Source organism: Lepidochelys olivacea (genome assembly GCF_965140295.1).
Source record: "Lepidochelys olivacea isolate rLepOli2 genome assembly, chromosome: 16".
NCBI classification, from domain to species: Eukaryota; Metazoa; Chordata; order Testudines; family Cheloniidae; genus Lepidochelys; species Lepidochelys olivacea.
In genome coordinates this window covers 22653354-22668076 of record NC_140426.1, presented here as the reverse complement: position 1 = coordinate 22668076, position 14723 = coordinate 22653354, and the positions used below count along the sequence as shown (strand labels likewise).

At 45.2% G+C, this 14723-nt stretch overlaps 1 protein-coding gene across 1 annotated transcript in view; it reads left to right on the top strand.

Moving 5' to 3' along the window:
• Positions 1–14723, top strand: part of KCNT1 (potassium sodium-activated channel subfamily T member 1) — a 168899-nt gene that overhangs the window by 80256 nt on the left and 73920 nt on the right. The window contains exon 2 of the mRNA XM_084649953.1: positions 10108–10187. Coding sequence (XP_084506079.1) covers positions 10108–10187 — 80 coding nt within the window. The remainder of the gene's footprint in view (positions 1–10107; positions 10188–14723) is intronic.

Genomic DNA, 14723 nt, shown 5'->3' with positions numbered 1-14723 from the left:
TTAGCTTGATCTGTACTTGTTAGGATACGCAAATGTCTTTTGTTGGAAGCTCATCTTCTTGGAACAAATTGCCTGTGATCCTAGGTTAATAAAGTACCAAAAAAAAAAAAAAACCCAAAAAGAAACCAAGCCTGTACTACGAAAATGAAGTTGTTCAGGCATTATGAAGTGCATAATGACAGTAATTACAGTACTTTCAAGCAATCGGCTTTTAACTAGGCTTGTTTTGATTATTATCAGAGTGGGTCAAAACAAGTCCAGCTAGGGTGGATCCAGGCTGGAAAGACTGGGGGAGATGCTGCAAGATTTCTCCCAGAAATAAAATCTCCATGGGTTCAGTTTCAAACTCTGCTTGGTCAACAAGAGAAAGTGAGTATCCAGATCTTTAAATTCATCTACATCAAAAAGCCATTGCATGGGTGGTAAACACTGTGGGTTTGCGATGGCAGGGGGACTGTCTGTCTAGTTTGAGGTTCATTAGGAGGTCTGTGTTGTGGGGTGCTTGTCCACATGATGCCCAGCTCAAGTTGATGATGTCGGATCCTGATTTACGTAGGAATTAAATGTGTCATTTTTTAAAAAAAAATCTGTCTACAAGCCTTCGATAAATAATCAGTAAAGATAGATAGGAGAGTCCAAGGACAAAATCCCATCATGGTGTAAGTGAGCACAATGCCACTGTACCAATGGTGTCATGCCCCTGACCCCGGGACTGAATCACTGCTCCAAGGGTCTGGTGTTGTCATATAGGTACCCTAATGTCCTCTCATTGCTTCCCAGTGCTTTTGTTGATCAGGTGAATCTTTCAAAGCGCTAGCCATGAGTTTTAAAAATGACTATAGTGATTTTGGGTGTCTCAGTTTTTTTGCGGGGGAAGGGGGGAGTTGGTGCAAAGTCCTATGGGTAGCTCAGGGCAAGAAGGAGGCTTTTTTAACCTGAAGAACACAGCTGCCCTGTTGTCTTCAAATCGCTGAGTGACGGTTCGAGGAGACTGGTTTGGTGGGGGTATTTTACTGATGATGGTGCCTACTCTCTTTGCTTAGTGCTGTACGTGGGAGGCTCTAAGCAGCCATTGCCGGATGCCGGCTGTGGTTCGTACAGGAGCAGTGGCCCATGTTTGCCTTCCTGATGCTGCTAGCTGCGGGCTGCAGGAGTTGCCCTGCCTGGGGTAAATGTCAGCCCCTTGCAGGTACTTACCCCAGCCAGCCCGGGGTAGAGGAGGGTGCCCAGCACCTTCTGCACCTCAGTCCCCTTTACCAGACCTCAAGGTGGGTGCCCAGAGAGGGAGGCACCTGCAATAGCTGGTCCCTTTCACTCAGCTCTCTCTTTAACTGGGCCCGAGGGCGTCTGCTGAAAGGAGGGGGCAGAGCCTGAGGGGAAAGGCAGCCTAGCAGCTCCTGCTATTTATGGTGACTTACACTGAGCTACCCACAGGACTTTGCACCTTTTCCCTTTTAAAGCTCTCGCCTTGTGCAGTGGCAGCCCATTCGTTTGAGTTGGGCACTTAACGTAACTGCTAGATGGTAACCTGCCGGCTTGCAGCTACAGGAGGTGACCTGCAGCTTCCTACCTGAACGGGTAGCACCAGACAGCGCAGGCATCCATGTGTGCATTAGCCTGAAAGCACCAGGTGATTTAACAGCGGGGCCTGGTTTTTTCGCCCTGAGTATAACGTGCTGCTTTATTTGCCATGCTAACTCACCTTCAGGAAGATTGCCCCCGGTTCCCTCTGAATGCATCAATAATACACCCACCACCTGGCAAATCCTGTCCGTGGAAGGGGCGTGATGACTTGGAGCAAAACGTTCCTCCTTGCTGCATCTTGGGCTTTGCCTTCTTTCTTTCTGAAAGACGGCTCGATCATTTTTCTCAGCCAGAGGCGGCAGTAATGGGAACCTCCCCACCCCATGACATTCTGCCCTGAACTGTATTTGCAGCAGAGGTGGGTTTATATCTCTGCTTTCCCCGCCCACCAAAATAAATCCTTTCTGAACAATCCCCTGTGTGCAAATGACTCCTTGAACAAAGAAGCTGCCTGAGAGCCTCGATCAGGCCCTCCGGCTAACAGCTGATGTGCTTGAAAATGCCTGCTGAATGTGGAGCACAAACAGTGCCTGGCGGTATTTGTGTCTCAGAATTGTGCGAACCCCACTATTGCATTATTCCAAATCAGGACATACCTGGCTCTGGGTCAGACTGAGCTCGATGCCTTTGCTGGGGCTGCTGCCCTTGGCATGCTTGAGTGTGTGTAGAGTACCCATGTGAGGATTTGCCCCCTGGTTCAGGGAGGAGGGGATCATTTGCCCAAGAGGCAGACCTTTGCCTTTGCAAGGGATTTAAGTGAAGTCAAGCAGAGGTGACACCTCTCATTTATTTACCCACCTGAATGCTTACTAAACAGACTCGTCAACTTTGTGCTGAATGTCGCAAGAAGGAGCGAGTGGCAGTTTGTGCATCTGTGGACCTCTGGGAGTCTGTTTTCACTGTTTCCTCCTCTATTCTCCATCTCCCTCCCAGCAGGTTTATACCTTCAGGGAGTTGAGGTCCTGCTGCCCGTGATGCTCGAGCATTTATGGGGGAGCACCTGCTAATCCACCCATCCCTGGTTGCAGAGTGTGAGGGGGTGCAGACATTTGGGATGGGTTTTAACTCCATTTCCCCTCCAAGGACTGTGTGGGGTCCCTTCACCTCATCCCTGTCATTTCCCTTATATATTTGAACACACTCAGTACTGCCTGATCCCAGAGCCCAGGTTGTGTGCTTTGCTGGGATGGCCTTCTCCTCCTCTTGCCCAGCAAGGTTGGGGTGCTGACACCTCCTCCCGTCTCCCATAATTATGTCAATAACTTTCTGATGATTACCCCACTTCTAAATTCTCTGCTTCTGCTACAGTCATGAAAGGGGGAGGGAAGGGTCCGGTGAGAATTCTAAACAACTCAGCTGTTGAATGATACAGTTTAATTATTCTATTTATTTAAGAATGGAGAGGCACTCGAACTGCCAGTGGTAATTTCCCAGGGCACTTGGGGTTTTGGTTCAGGAACTTAGGAGCATTACAGAGCCAGCTGTAAAATTTGGTTCCAGACCCAAAGAATGAGAGTGTGTAGACCCTGCGATTTTGTCTGTCTTTCTTTTGTCTTGTTGAAAGAAAGAAAGAAAGAACAGTCCCTGCTGCAGAGATCTTGCCGTTTTAGCTCGCCTTAAGAGCATTTCTTTGTATGGTTGCAGTTTATAACTGATGAATACATACAGTCGTTTGTCACATAGAGAAATATCTTCTATAATCATTCAGTGCTTTCATCTATCAGTGTTTATATTCATAATTTTTAAGTGACTAGTACTGCCATAGATCAGCTCGCCATCTGTCTGAAACCTAAGAGTGACGTTGCTGCTGGTTTCTTCATAACTAACGCAAATGTTTCTGTAAGACAGGCCATGTTTTTGGAAAGCGTCTCTTTTGTACAGATGTGTTTAATTCTCTGCAGCTCTGATGAATTAGCATATATTGATCAGTGCCCTAGCTGGAGACCAGACGCTTGCCGTGTTTGATGACAAGTTTTAACAAAGACAGAGAGCAGTGAGCTCATGCGTGCCATGTAGTGAGTATTTCCAGCCATCTGATTTATTTGTAAAAAATGTGCCCTGACACAGATAAATTGTTTTGTGAGTCTAACTTTGGAAATAATTCATCTTAACACGCCTGAGCTTTCTTACGAAGCTTCTCATTTATTTCTGCTTGGAACTGACACATCATTTAGACTGTGCCGATGTAAATACTTTCAGAAATTTTGCTGATATTTTTTCCTGGCAGTTTTTCTGTGTGCATGTTGTTTAGCAGCATATGGTTCTCGGAGTTCTGCTATATTCATCATCTCAAAAAACCCATTACATCGGGAGCGATGTCACATTTTTCAGAATTGTATTGCACCATCTGAGCATTGCAGGCTGTTGGTCTGTTCCCTGTCTCCATTTCTAACATGTGAGCAACTGACAAACAGGCAAAATGGGTTTTAGGATGACAAAGTTGCTTGCAGGTAGCTTCTATTATTCCAGCTGTGTTCAATTCAGATCCTTCTTTCCATTATAAAACTACAAACTGCCTGGAGTTTCCAGGAATTCTGTTTGCTTTCTAAACTCCAGCTTCTCAGCTTTGATTGTGGAGGATGAGCGGTGCATGGTGCTTGTAGTCACGTCTAGCCCTGTACGTTTCTCCTCCTGCCTTCTTTCAGGGCATTAATATTTTGGGCCTGCTGTACACTGGGAGAAGCTCCATGGGCTTACAGCACGGGCGCATTTGGCTCTTTGTGTGTCTTATAGATTTCCTTGCTTAATGCTGTAAATTTTCCAGCCCTTACTCCTGATGAGGTATAAATGTCTGTTCAAATTTCTTTCCACAAGTTGCTCATTCCACCCAAAGCTGAGAGCTGCAAACTGTCTTAGTAAGCACGTCCCGCCTTGCAGCATGAGCAGCGTGAATGCCAGATCTCCCAGCTGCGGTCTGTTTGTTATCACCTGTGCTATGGAGTCCATCTTTCAGTAATATACTGCCAGTGAAACGGCATATTGCGCAGTCTCTCTGCCAGCATCACTGTAGTCACAAGTGTATGTACAGGCAAGCTAGCAGGGTGTTTCTTCTGTAATTAGCTCAGTCAGGAAAACAGCATCTGCTCTCTTGTAAGGTCCTTGGTTTCTTCCCCCCAGTTTCCACCTGCTTTGGCTGAGGGACACAGAGAGGTGAAGTGATTTGCCCAATGACTTGGTGTCTGAGGCTGAATGTAGCTTGATGACCCAGAAGCCTCCGGCTTTGCCTTAAATGCAGTCTTTTCAGCAGTAGCTTTGGGGATGTGGCAGGATTAGCAGCAGTGTGCTTTGGTCTAACTTGAGGGCTGATGTCTTTAACTCCCTCCGGGCCTGACTTACCACTGTGTTATCTAGTTCCACGTGGCATAACCCAATCACTGCCAAAGAACTGCTGTCCTAGACCAGACCAGCAGTCCATTCGGGCCTCCGGTCTGTGCTAGTGGCCAGTCCCAAATCATTCACAGGAAGGTGTGAAGTGATCATGCATAACATTCCTGAGAGGAAAGGAAGTTTCTTCCTGGCCCCAGGAAGTTAGTCGGCTTGTGGCCTGAAGTTTGTAAGGTTTTTTCTATCCCTTCCACATTTTCATCCTGGCTACTGTAACTGGGGATGATGATCTTACCATTCATAAAGTTATATTTATACATGAATTGAACAGTCCTAAATTCACCAACAATAGTTTTAACTTAGTAAGAGAGTTTACCAGAAAACAGCTCAGAGGAGCTGATCTCTCATTCACTCCAAAGGTGACCTTTGCTTCCTGTACGTCTCATGACTTCCCAGCAGAAGGGTTGGGGACAGTAACATCAAAATGTCAGCGCTTCTTGGTAGACCCCCCCTGGCTGGACAGGGATTCTGAAACCATGACCAGGTTTTCTAAAAAAACCCTCTTGCTCTCCATGCCTCAGCTGCTCGGCATTCTTGCCTAATAAGTATTTATTTAGCTGTCCCTGCTGTTAAAGCTGATAGCCCGGCTTCCTTTTAAATAATCTTCCCATCCAGGCTGTGCCAGGCCTTGAATTTTTGGCGAGACCTAACCCCATATGTGCAGGCAGTTACATAGGTGCAAAGGAATGGGATAGTGGAGGATGGCATGACAACCGCAGCTCTCCACTTTCATGCCCGGGTCATTTCATTTCAGTCCCCAATCATATTTCAACTATCTCTGGTAATTTGTTGTTGTTTTAAAAAATAATAATAATAATAATAAGAAGAATAGCAGTTATTCTAAAGACAGCATGCAGTGAAGCACAGAGATTGCTAATTCACTGCACTTGGCTGCTTTGCTAGGTTTAATAGTAACTAATGGGCTCCTTCTTGCTTATAATATAAAACACAGAGCCATTGCTAATTTACAGAAAAATCCTTTATGCTCTGATTAGCAAATCTAACTGTAATTTACAACCTGGGAAGCTGCAGTAATGCCAAAGAGAGGTGCTTCAAGAGTGTCTGTAAAGGCCTCTAGATACTTTTATGGCAGTCGAACTCTGCTTCCCCCACAGCCTTGGGCATCTTAGAACAAGTCTAGGGTTTCAATTCCCTCACTTTTGCAGATGAAAATGGAAATAGTTGCAGTTGTCATGCAGGTATTGCAAGGGAGGGGACTGGTTTTGGTTGCACATCCTGGATAACAGAGCGATGGATTCCCAGATCTGCACCCTCAGGTTGGTTCTTAGGCTTGTGACTCTGACTTCTGCCAGCCCGTCTCAGTTTTAGCACCAGCATCCAGGCATGAGATTTGCACTTCATATTAAAATCACCTCCCTTTTCCCCATTGTGCCATTTATTCAGGTGACTATAAGGTCAGCCACAAACAATGGCTGAAGTACAGGGCATTCGCTGAGTTGCCTTCTTGATCTTTAGGCAGAGGATCCAGGATAAAATTCAGACCTTGCTTGAGCCTTGGCTTTGGGTTGGACTTTGGCCTTATAAATTCTGAAATAACACATGTAACTGACGGGAAACCTTCCTTCCCACGGCTTCTGGGTGCTTAGGTATTGACCTGCCTGACTTTGACCTCTGCGTTTGATGCACTTGTGCTTCCATCTCCCTTCGTCATGAGGCAGAACAATCTGCTGAGTTCTCCTCTCCGTACAACTTAGAAACGGGATGTTGAGCCAGGCCCGAGTGAGCTCGGGTGGACCGGGACTGTCCAAGTGAGAAAGAAGCAAGTCTATAGGTGGGGACAGGTGACAGGATTTGGAGGAAGTATCTGTCGGGGGTAGTAGAGGAGAAGAAGGTGGCCTGAGAGGTTTTGTGTGTAGAATAGTAGCTGTTGTGGTGAATCTGGGCCTTATTTAATGTTAATTGCTACTCCTTCCCCTCAGGGCCTTCGAGCACCATCTGTAGCCTTAAGCCTGATGAAGGTCCCCCGGAGACTCCCTGCCTGTCAGGCGTTGTTATTCCTTTGATACAATAAACCATCAACATACCCAGATGTCAAGTAAAATTCAGAGGCAATTGGCAGCAATTGGAGGTTTGGCTGGAATGGTCAAATCAGGTATCTTAGCAACAGAGGTAATTTGTCGTCTTGTAGACTTGGTTTGTTTTTTAACAGCTTCAGTCCTGCTGAACATAGCTGCTACAAGGGGCAAGCCCTGCCTTTCAACATACGAGGACGTTCCTTTGAATCTCTGACGCCTCATGACCACTCTCGTTCTGTTGCAACAGTGACAGCGTTAAAGACCCCCTAAATCTTTTCATCTTTGAGTGTACAGGAGCAAACTCAGAATGCAGAGCAAGGCTGGGTGGTTAAGGAGAGATGAGGTATGAGTTGGGGAGGTTGTAATGGAATTGAAGCTATTTGGAGAAGATTTGAATATTGTAAATCTTGCAATAAAGTGAAAACGAAACAAACCAAGCCTCATCTAGTTTTACCTGGGTGAAAGTCACGATGCAAAACCAGGCACCACCCTCTACCTGAAATAGAAAGACATTCATATTTTATATGTAGTACTTTGGAAGTCAGTGATGTGTGAAGCAACAGTGCTCCAAATTTTTGGCTTGAATTTCTTGTAGACTCTTGAGTCCCTGGAAGCCCTTCAGATCTTGGATGGCTATTTGCACTGCACTCACTCAGTTCCTAAAATCCTTTCCCAGCTTGTACTGGGCTCAGTGTAAAACCTGGGAGAAATTCTCAAGGGAAGCAGGTTTCAGAGTGGCAGCCGTGTTAGTCTGTATCCGCAAAAAGAAAAGGAGTACTTGTGGCACCTTAGAGACTAACCAATTTATTAGAGCATAAGCTTTCGTGAGCTACAGCTTCCTTCATCAGATAACTCATGAAAGCTTATGCTCTAATAAATTGGTTAGTCTCTAAGGTGCCACAAGTCCTCCTTTTCTTTTTTCAAGGAAAGCAGTGTTTCTTTGGTTGCTCCAAAGTTCTGGTCAGGAATTTGGAAGGATTATTCCTGGAACATTACACAGAAAACAAGTCATTGGTGGCCTTTAACAAGATTAGATCCGCTATCAACATGCCATGTTAAAATATGGCATACAGTGAGTTGAAGCAATAACCTCCTAATGGACTGAATAGTAGATAAAATAACTGACTACATGATGAACAAGCAACAATATAATAACACTGAATCCAGCCAGTCTCATTGAAGATTTACATACCATTCTTAGGCAGAGCAGTCTCATCAGACTAAACATTAATTATGTTTCCATAATGAAGTTAACATGTAGCTAATAAGCTGACAATGGCCAGCAAAGAAGGCAGCTGTTCTACTTAGTTTGGGTAACAGTGCAATTTTCTGGTTAAACTATAAAATATTTTCACCTGGGAGCCCTAAAGTAACATGGGCAAGTACCTTTTAAAAACAGTTTTTAGCTCTCTGGTGGGTATCCTCTTAGGAACTTGAAAATGGCACGTGTTTTTCTTTTCGAAAACAAGACATGGATGTATTGTTACCTGAACCTGCAGTCCTCACATAGGCAAATCCTCCAGCGAAATCCACGGGGTTGGGTCTGTAGATCCTCTCTCACATTCCTCTCACCCACTGATGCTGCAGCAGCCCCCGTTGTGGTTGAACTGCCGTCACAGGGAGATTTATTGTGCTGTATTTCAGAGGGCTTCAGATAGCGGGAAGGGCTTGGTCAAGAGGAAGGCACTTGTAGTTTGCTCCAGAGCAGATAGAGGTAATGGTAGGGTGTGGCAGGAATGGGGACCGCCTCCTCTGAGTGGGGTGATCTATCCTTTGCCCAAGAAGTTAAAAGTTATGGGGAACTTTTGGATTCCCAGGTGACTTTGGTTGACAAATGCATCCATTTTTGTTTCATTTGCCAGTTGTCAGGCAACCACGGCCGTTTCTCTGTGCTGTGGCCCTTGCCATGTGTGACATGGTGCTGGGTCTCTAACGGGTTGCCAAGGAGTGAGGTGTTATCGGTCGCTCCCTTTGCCTAGGTGCTGTAGGAAAGGGCTGTGAGCGCAAATGGCTGTCGGAGGGCAGAGAATGCCTTTGGGGAAGTCAGGGTCTACGCTGCAGCAGGGAGGTCTTTCCTAACTCTCTGGTTACGTTAAAACTTGATCCATTATCAACACTAAGGGCCAGATCTTCAGCTGCTGCGTATCGTCATGACTACACAGATCTGAGCCCGCTGAGGAGATCTCACCAATTAGGGATCCTTCCCCTGTATGGCCCATGGCGTGCTTCCACCTCAGCTAGCCATGTCTTTGCGACTGCCAGACTAGGCCACTGCAGTGTGGCCTGTGGGAGGCTCCCCTTGATCACGTGGCCGCTGGAAGTGAGTGCAGAACATGTCTGCCCACTTGCTGTGAAGTGATGGCCATAAGGAACTGGTCACACCAATTTTCTGAATGCAGCAGCTTGTAGGTGCCACGCTCGGTATTAACATGGATCTTCCCGGTTTGATCCTGACTTGCTGAGGAACTTTCTTCCTGTGTGCTTAGAGGAGCTAGAATCTGTTGTCCTGCGGGACATGATGGAGCAGCTTGTACCCACATGGGGTGATTGGGTTAACCACACAGCTTGTTTAAGAGGCCGTAGTCTGTCTTACAGGTTAATGCGTTGCTATGGCTTTTTAAAGTATGTGTATGCAGGTAATTATCATGGCTGCATTTTGTCACCGCAAGGTCTCATTTCCAGTAGCTGATCAGAGCAGGAGGGCCATCTGCAGCTTCCCCATCCTGGAGCCAGAATAGTTCAGCATAGCCCCAGGCCAGACCTTGCAACACCCTGGCACATCTTCTATTTTTCGGCTGTAAATGTTTGCGTAGGAGTTTTGGCTGCTTTCCAGACCTTTTGTGCTTTAGGAGCAGCATAAATTGAGCAGAATCGGGCTTGGGATCGGGCCCCAGAGTAACATCTGGTTACTGCTCTGTGCAGCATTCTAATGGTTTCTTATTTAAATCTTGTTCACAGGATGGATTGTTGGAAAAGGTGGGTGAGAAATATAGAAACAGCACCTGGTGGTATGGGACGTATTTAGAGGTGGGAAGATTTTGAGATGAAACCTTTACTAACGACAGCCCCAGTTAATTCAGTTCTCTTTCCTTTCTGCTCACAGGGTACAGGTTGAGTTCTATGTAAATGAAAACACCTTTAAAGAACGTCTCAAGCTGTTCTTCATCAAAAACCAAAGATCAAGTAAGTGTTTGTACCAAGACACTCCATGACAGTTTTATTTTCCGGGTAATTACAATAATAACTAGGTTATCTGAAATGAAAGGAATGAGCGGGGGGAAAAAGAAAAATCTAACTGGCTACAAAATAGAAAGAGAGAGATTCTCTCTCTCTCTCTCAGGTCTATTAGCCACAGCAAATCTGTTTGAGCAATATTTGTATGGAGGTGATGGATTACAATGTGTAGGATAATACATTTTTTTGCATACTTATTAACTTGAGCAATAAATTGCTGCTCACATTGACCAGTCTCCATCAGTCCTAGGATGGAAAGCAAGTGCCATCTAGTGGTTGCAACATTTCAGCACCGTACCCTTGGCAGTGCTGCCTCAAGGGTTCTTCTGTACCCTGATGTCGATTTTTCAGAGTGCCGGTTCCCAGCACTGAGGACTATCTTTTTGCGTGTTAGCCTTAGATGTAGCTGGGTTAACGAGTTTCATCTGTGAAAGCAGACTGGTGTGGGAGTGGGTTTCCTTTCTTGAGAAGAACATGATTCCACAGGGAGGACAGGAAAGCAGCACCCTATATTTCTATTGTCCGCATCACCGGCATTTATAGAGTGTTCACTACTATGGCACCTAGCTGCATTTTACAGGGGTGATGCTCAGCGCCTCTAGATTTACAAGCGAAATGACTACCCCTGTAGTATGCTGTATTGTTGTAGCCATGTCGGTTCCAGACTATTAGGGGCAAGGTGGGTGAGGAATTATCTTTTACTGGACCAACTTCTGTTGTTGAGAGAGAGAGAGACGTTTTCGAGTTACACAGCTTTCAAGCTCTTCCTCTTCCTATTATCTGATCAGAACAACCCCTCAGCCTCTCCAAGCTCATCATCAGAAGTGAGCTCCCCACAGACCAGGACACCAATTCAGAACGGCACCAGACCCTGCCAGAACAACAGATGCAAAACCTGCAGATGTATCCCCACTGCTACAATGAACAACATCCCCCATAACGCACCTTTCAAGATCCATGGGTCCCACACATGCCTATCACAACATATGGCATACCTCATCCAATGCACTAAACAAACGCCCCAAGGACAGCTATGTGAGTGAAACCAGACAATCACTGTGCTCCTGAATGAACTCTCAGAGGAAAATGATAAAAGACAAAACCACCCTATCACCTGTGGGTGAACACTTTTCACAAAGCGATCGCTCTCTATCTGACCTATCAGTCATCCTCAAAGGAAACCTGCACAACACTTTCAAAATCCAAGCCTGAGAGCTTAAATTCATAACTCTGTTAGACCATAAAAATCGTGGTCTTAAAGACACTGGATTTATGGCTTATTACAACAATGTGTAACCCACTAACTCCCCCCCCCCACATTTGTCCTATGACTACAGGGGTGTTAATGGTGCAGTTCACCTTGAATGGTCCCTTAGTTTAGCATAAGTAACTAGCAGATATTCTGTCTGTTCAATCTTGTATTTAGCTGTGACACTCTTAAGTACCTTTCCCAGACCTGAGGAAGAGCTCAGTGTAGCTTGAAAGCTTGTCTACCCCAGAAGTAGTGAGCCACTAAATTCTATGATGCCCACAGCTTAGAGGGAGACCCAAGACTAAGGCATTTGTTACTGGGATATCAGATTTGGCAGCTTAGAAAGGCTGGACAGAGCAGGGCAAGTTCCAGTGAGAGGGAATATTGCAGGTGGGGGGCAGTGGTGCAGGACAAGATGTAAAGCGGTTTTATTCTCTGCATTGCTTCTCACCCTGATCGTATACCCGATCAGCATGCAGGGCAGTGCAACATCTGATGGTTGTGCCATCAAGGTGGCGCAGTGATGTGTACAATGGGAGCAATCTTCTGATTGGGGTGAAACATACATGTATGTGTGACTCAAGGGGCACGCGCATGCAGTGAAGCTGGAATCTGGTTTAATGTCAGCAGGCACAATATTCACGGAAGCTGGTACATAAGCTCCTTGGCACTGTCTCGTAGATGGCTATACCCCTCCCAGCCACCGTTCCCTCTAAGCTGTGCGTGAGTGCGCGCGCACAGAGATCCTAAACCCCGCGCGCACAGCGAAACACCGCGCACTCAAAAAATGAAATACTACATCGGAGCCAGGCCGAAATATCATTTACGGGCAACTTTTGACATTGTTGCCCACCATCTATCAACACAGCCAGATTCTACTAGCTGGCAAGGGGAGGAAAGGGAAAGGAAGTTAAATTTCCTTTTTCTAAGTATTTAAAAATTACATTTATAAAATAACATGGTGTAAAACTATTGTCACAAATTGCAAATTAAAACTTTTTAAATGTATAAGCTTTTTAACTCGCTTGGGTGCATTTGCCTCATGGCGCACAAATTTGAACTCTGCTTCAAAAATTTGCACATAAGAAATATTTTGCGTACACGTCCTGTCAAAAATTAGAGGGAACATTGCTCCCAGTGTCAGCCACGGGTCAGCCATCTGTCTGTTTACTATTTGTAATTAACTGGTTACTCCAGGTGTTTAGGATAACCACGTCTGTCTCATTCTTATTAAAGCTGAGGACTTCATGTCAGTCAGAGGCAGCAGAATGGGAAACTAATTGATAATTATTTGGGCATAAGCGTTCATGGGTAAAAAACCTACTTCTTCGGATGCATGGAGTGAAAATTACAGATTTTCTGTAATTTTCACTCCATGCATCTGAAGAAGTGGGTTTTTTACCCACGAAAGCTTATGCCCAAATAAATCTTAGTCTTTAAGGTACCACCAGACTCCTCATTGTTTTTGTGGATACAGACTAATATGGCTACCCCCTGATAATTAATAATTAGTTACTGTGAGTAATGACCACTCGTAGATATAATATAACAGAGATGAAGAGGGTGATGTGGGCAGCCAGATGTGCAAGAACCTCAATATTACATCACTTAATATTCACTCATGATGATAACCACAAATCAATATTCTGTATATATGATACAGCCAGTTACAGTACTCTGAAATGCATTTGCTGAGTGGATCTTTGACAAACTAATTATGAACTTGTAATAAATTTGCATCCTTTAAAGCTATTATGGGGCTCTCGTTTCTCCTTGCTGTGTACACCTACAAGTTATTATCCAGTTCAGGGCTCCTGTGTCTTTCCGTGTCTTTTCTTCAGGGATTCCCAGGTTAATAGGAAGTGATTTTCCACGTATTTCCCACCCCCCCTTTAAGCTATACATTCTTGTACAAGTGAAAGAGCAGTACATGGGACATCCCTGATTCCCGGTTTAACATCGTGGGTGTGTTGTCTTAAATGCCATGTTACAAAGAGAAGCTCTGCAAATGTTAGGTTGTCTCGATGAGGTTCTATTCTGTGTGGGTGAAATTCACCCCTGTGCGGAGAGGACAGCACAAGGTAGGTGCACTAATTAAATCCTATTTAAACCCTCAGAATAGTGTTTAAGTGGGCAGGTCACGCCCACCTACCTGAACTAACTTTAATGTGGCTAGGGCAGGTACTGGAAGAGTGAAGCTGTAACAGCGTGAGATGCAGCGCGGGCAACCCTACAAGTCATTACCCAGAGTTTTTGGGTAGGTTTGTACAGGCCAGGCTGCTGCAACTTCACTGCTCTGGTATCCGAGTTAGCTAGTTTAAAGCTAGCTCGGGTATGTCTGCTTGAGCTGCCATGACACCCAGTGATGGCTGTCTAGACATACCCTCACGAGAGTCATGTGCCCTCTTTTACCCTTTATTAAACTTGACACAAACATTAATGAATGTGCCCTGGACACTTCCATCAAAACAGAAGAGCTATTATGTCTGCTGCTTACCAATCACCAGTGAGACCTCAGAAAGTGTCCCAGATGGGATTGTGAGTGACAAAAATAGAATAATTGATTGCTCCTGGGAAGTTCTGGCAATGGACGACTTCTTGTGGGATGAGAATGAACTGACCTGCTGTAAATCATTATACAATATAGCATGAAGCTGGATTTATTTTTGTTAAAAATAGTGGCATGTTTATAGGGCTGGGGCTCCCTGATTGAACTTCCAACAGTGTTGGAACTCTACGTGAGCTCCACCTCCGGAATTTTCTTGTCTAGGGACAGGAACCTCCAGGCTGCTGCTGCTCCCTCCCTTCTAAACATTTCAGGCCATGGATTCCTCTCGTCTGTCTCAGAAATATCACCTATTTTCTTTGACTCCCCAGATTAATTCCACTCGAAGAATCAGGCTTTTATTTTCTGGCTGAGGGAAGGCATTAGCTGCCCGCAGGGAATCTCTAGTAGCTAATTTTATAATTTCACACTTTCTTTTGTTCTCTGTGGGTCATATACTTGTTAAATAGCTGGTGTGTAGCATGAGAGCGGGTGCCCAGGAGAGGAGGGTTTTAATGGAAATGTGCTGAATTTCTCACTGGTAATTTGAGTAATAGCCTGCTAAACTGGCTGTGAAGAGGAGGGAGTTGATAAAGTGGCAATTTGAATGTTCTGTTCCTCCTCCTACAAACCACTGAGCCATGTGATGAGCAAAGACTGGACCCTAGCTTGGTTGTATGAGTCTTAT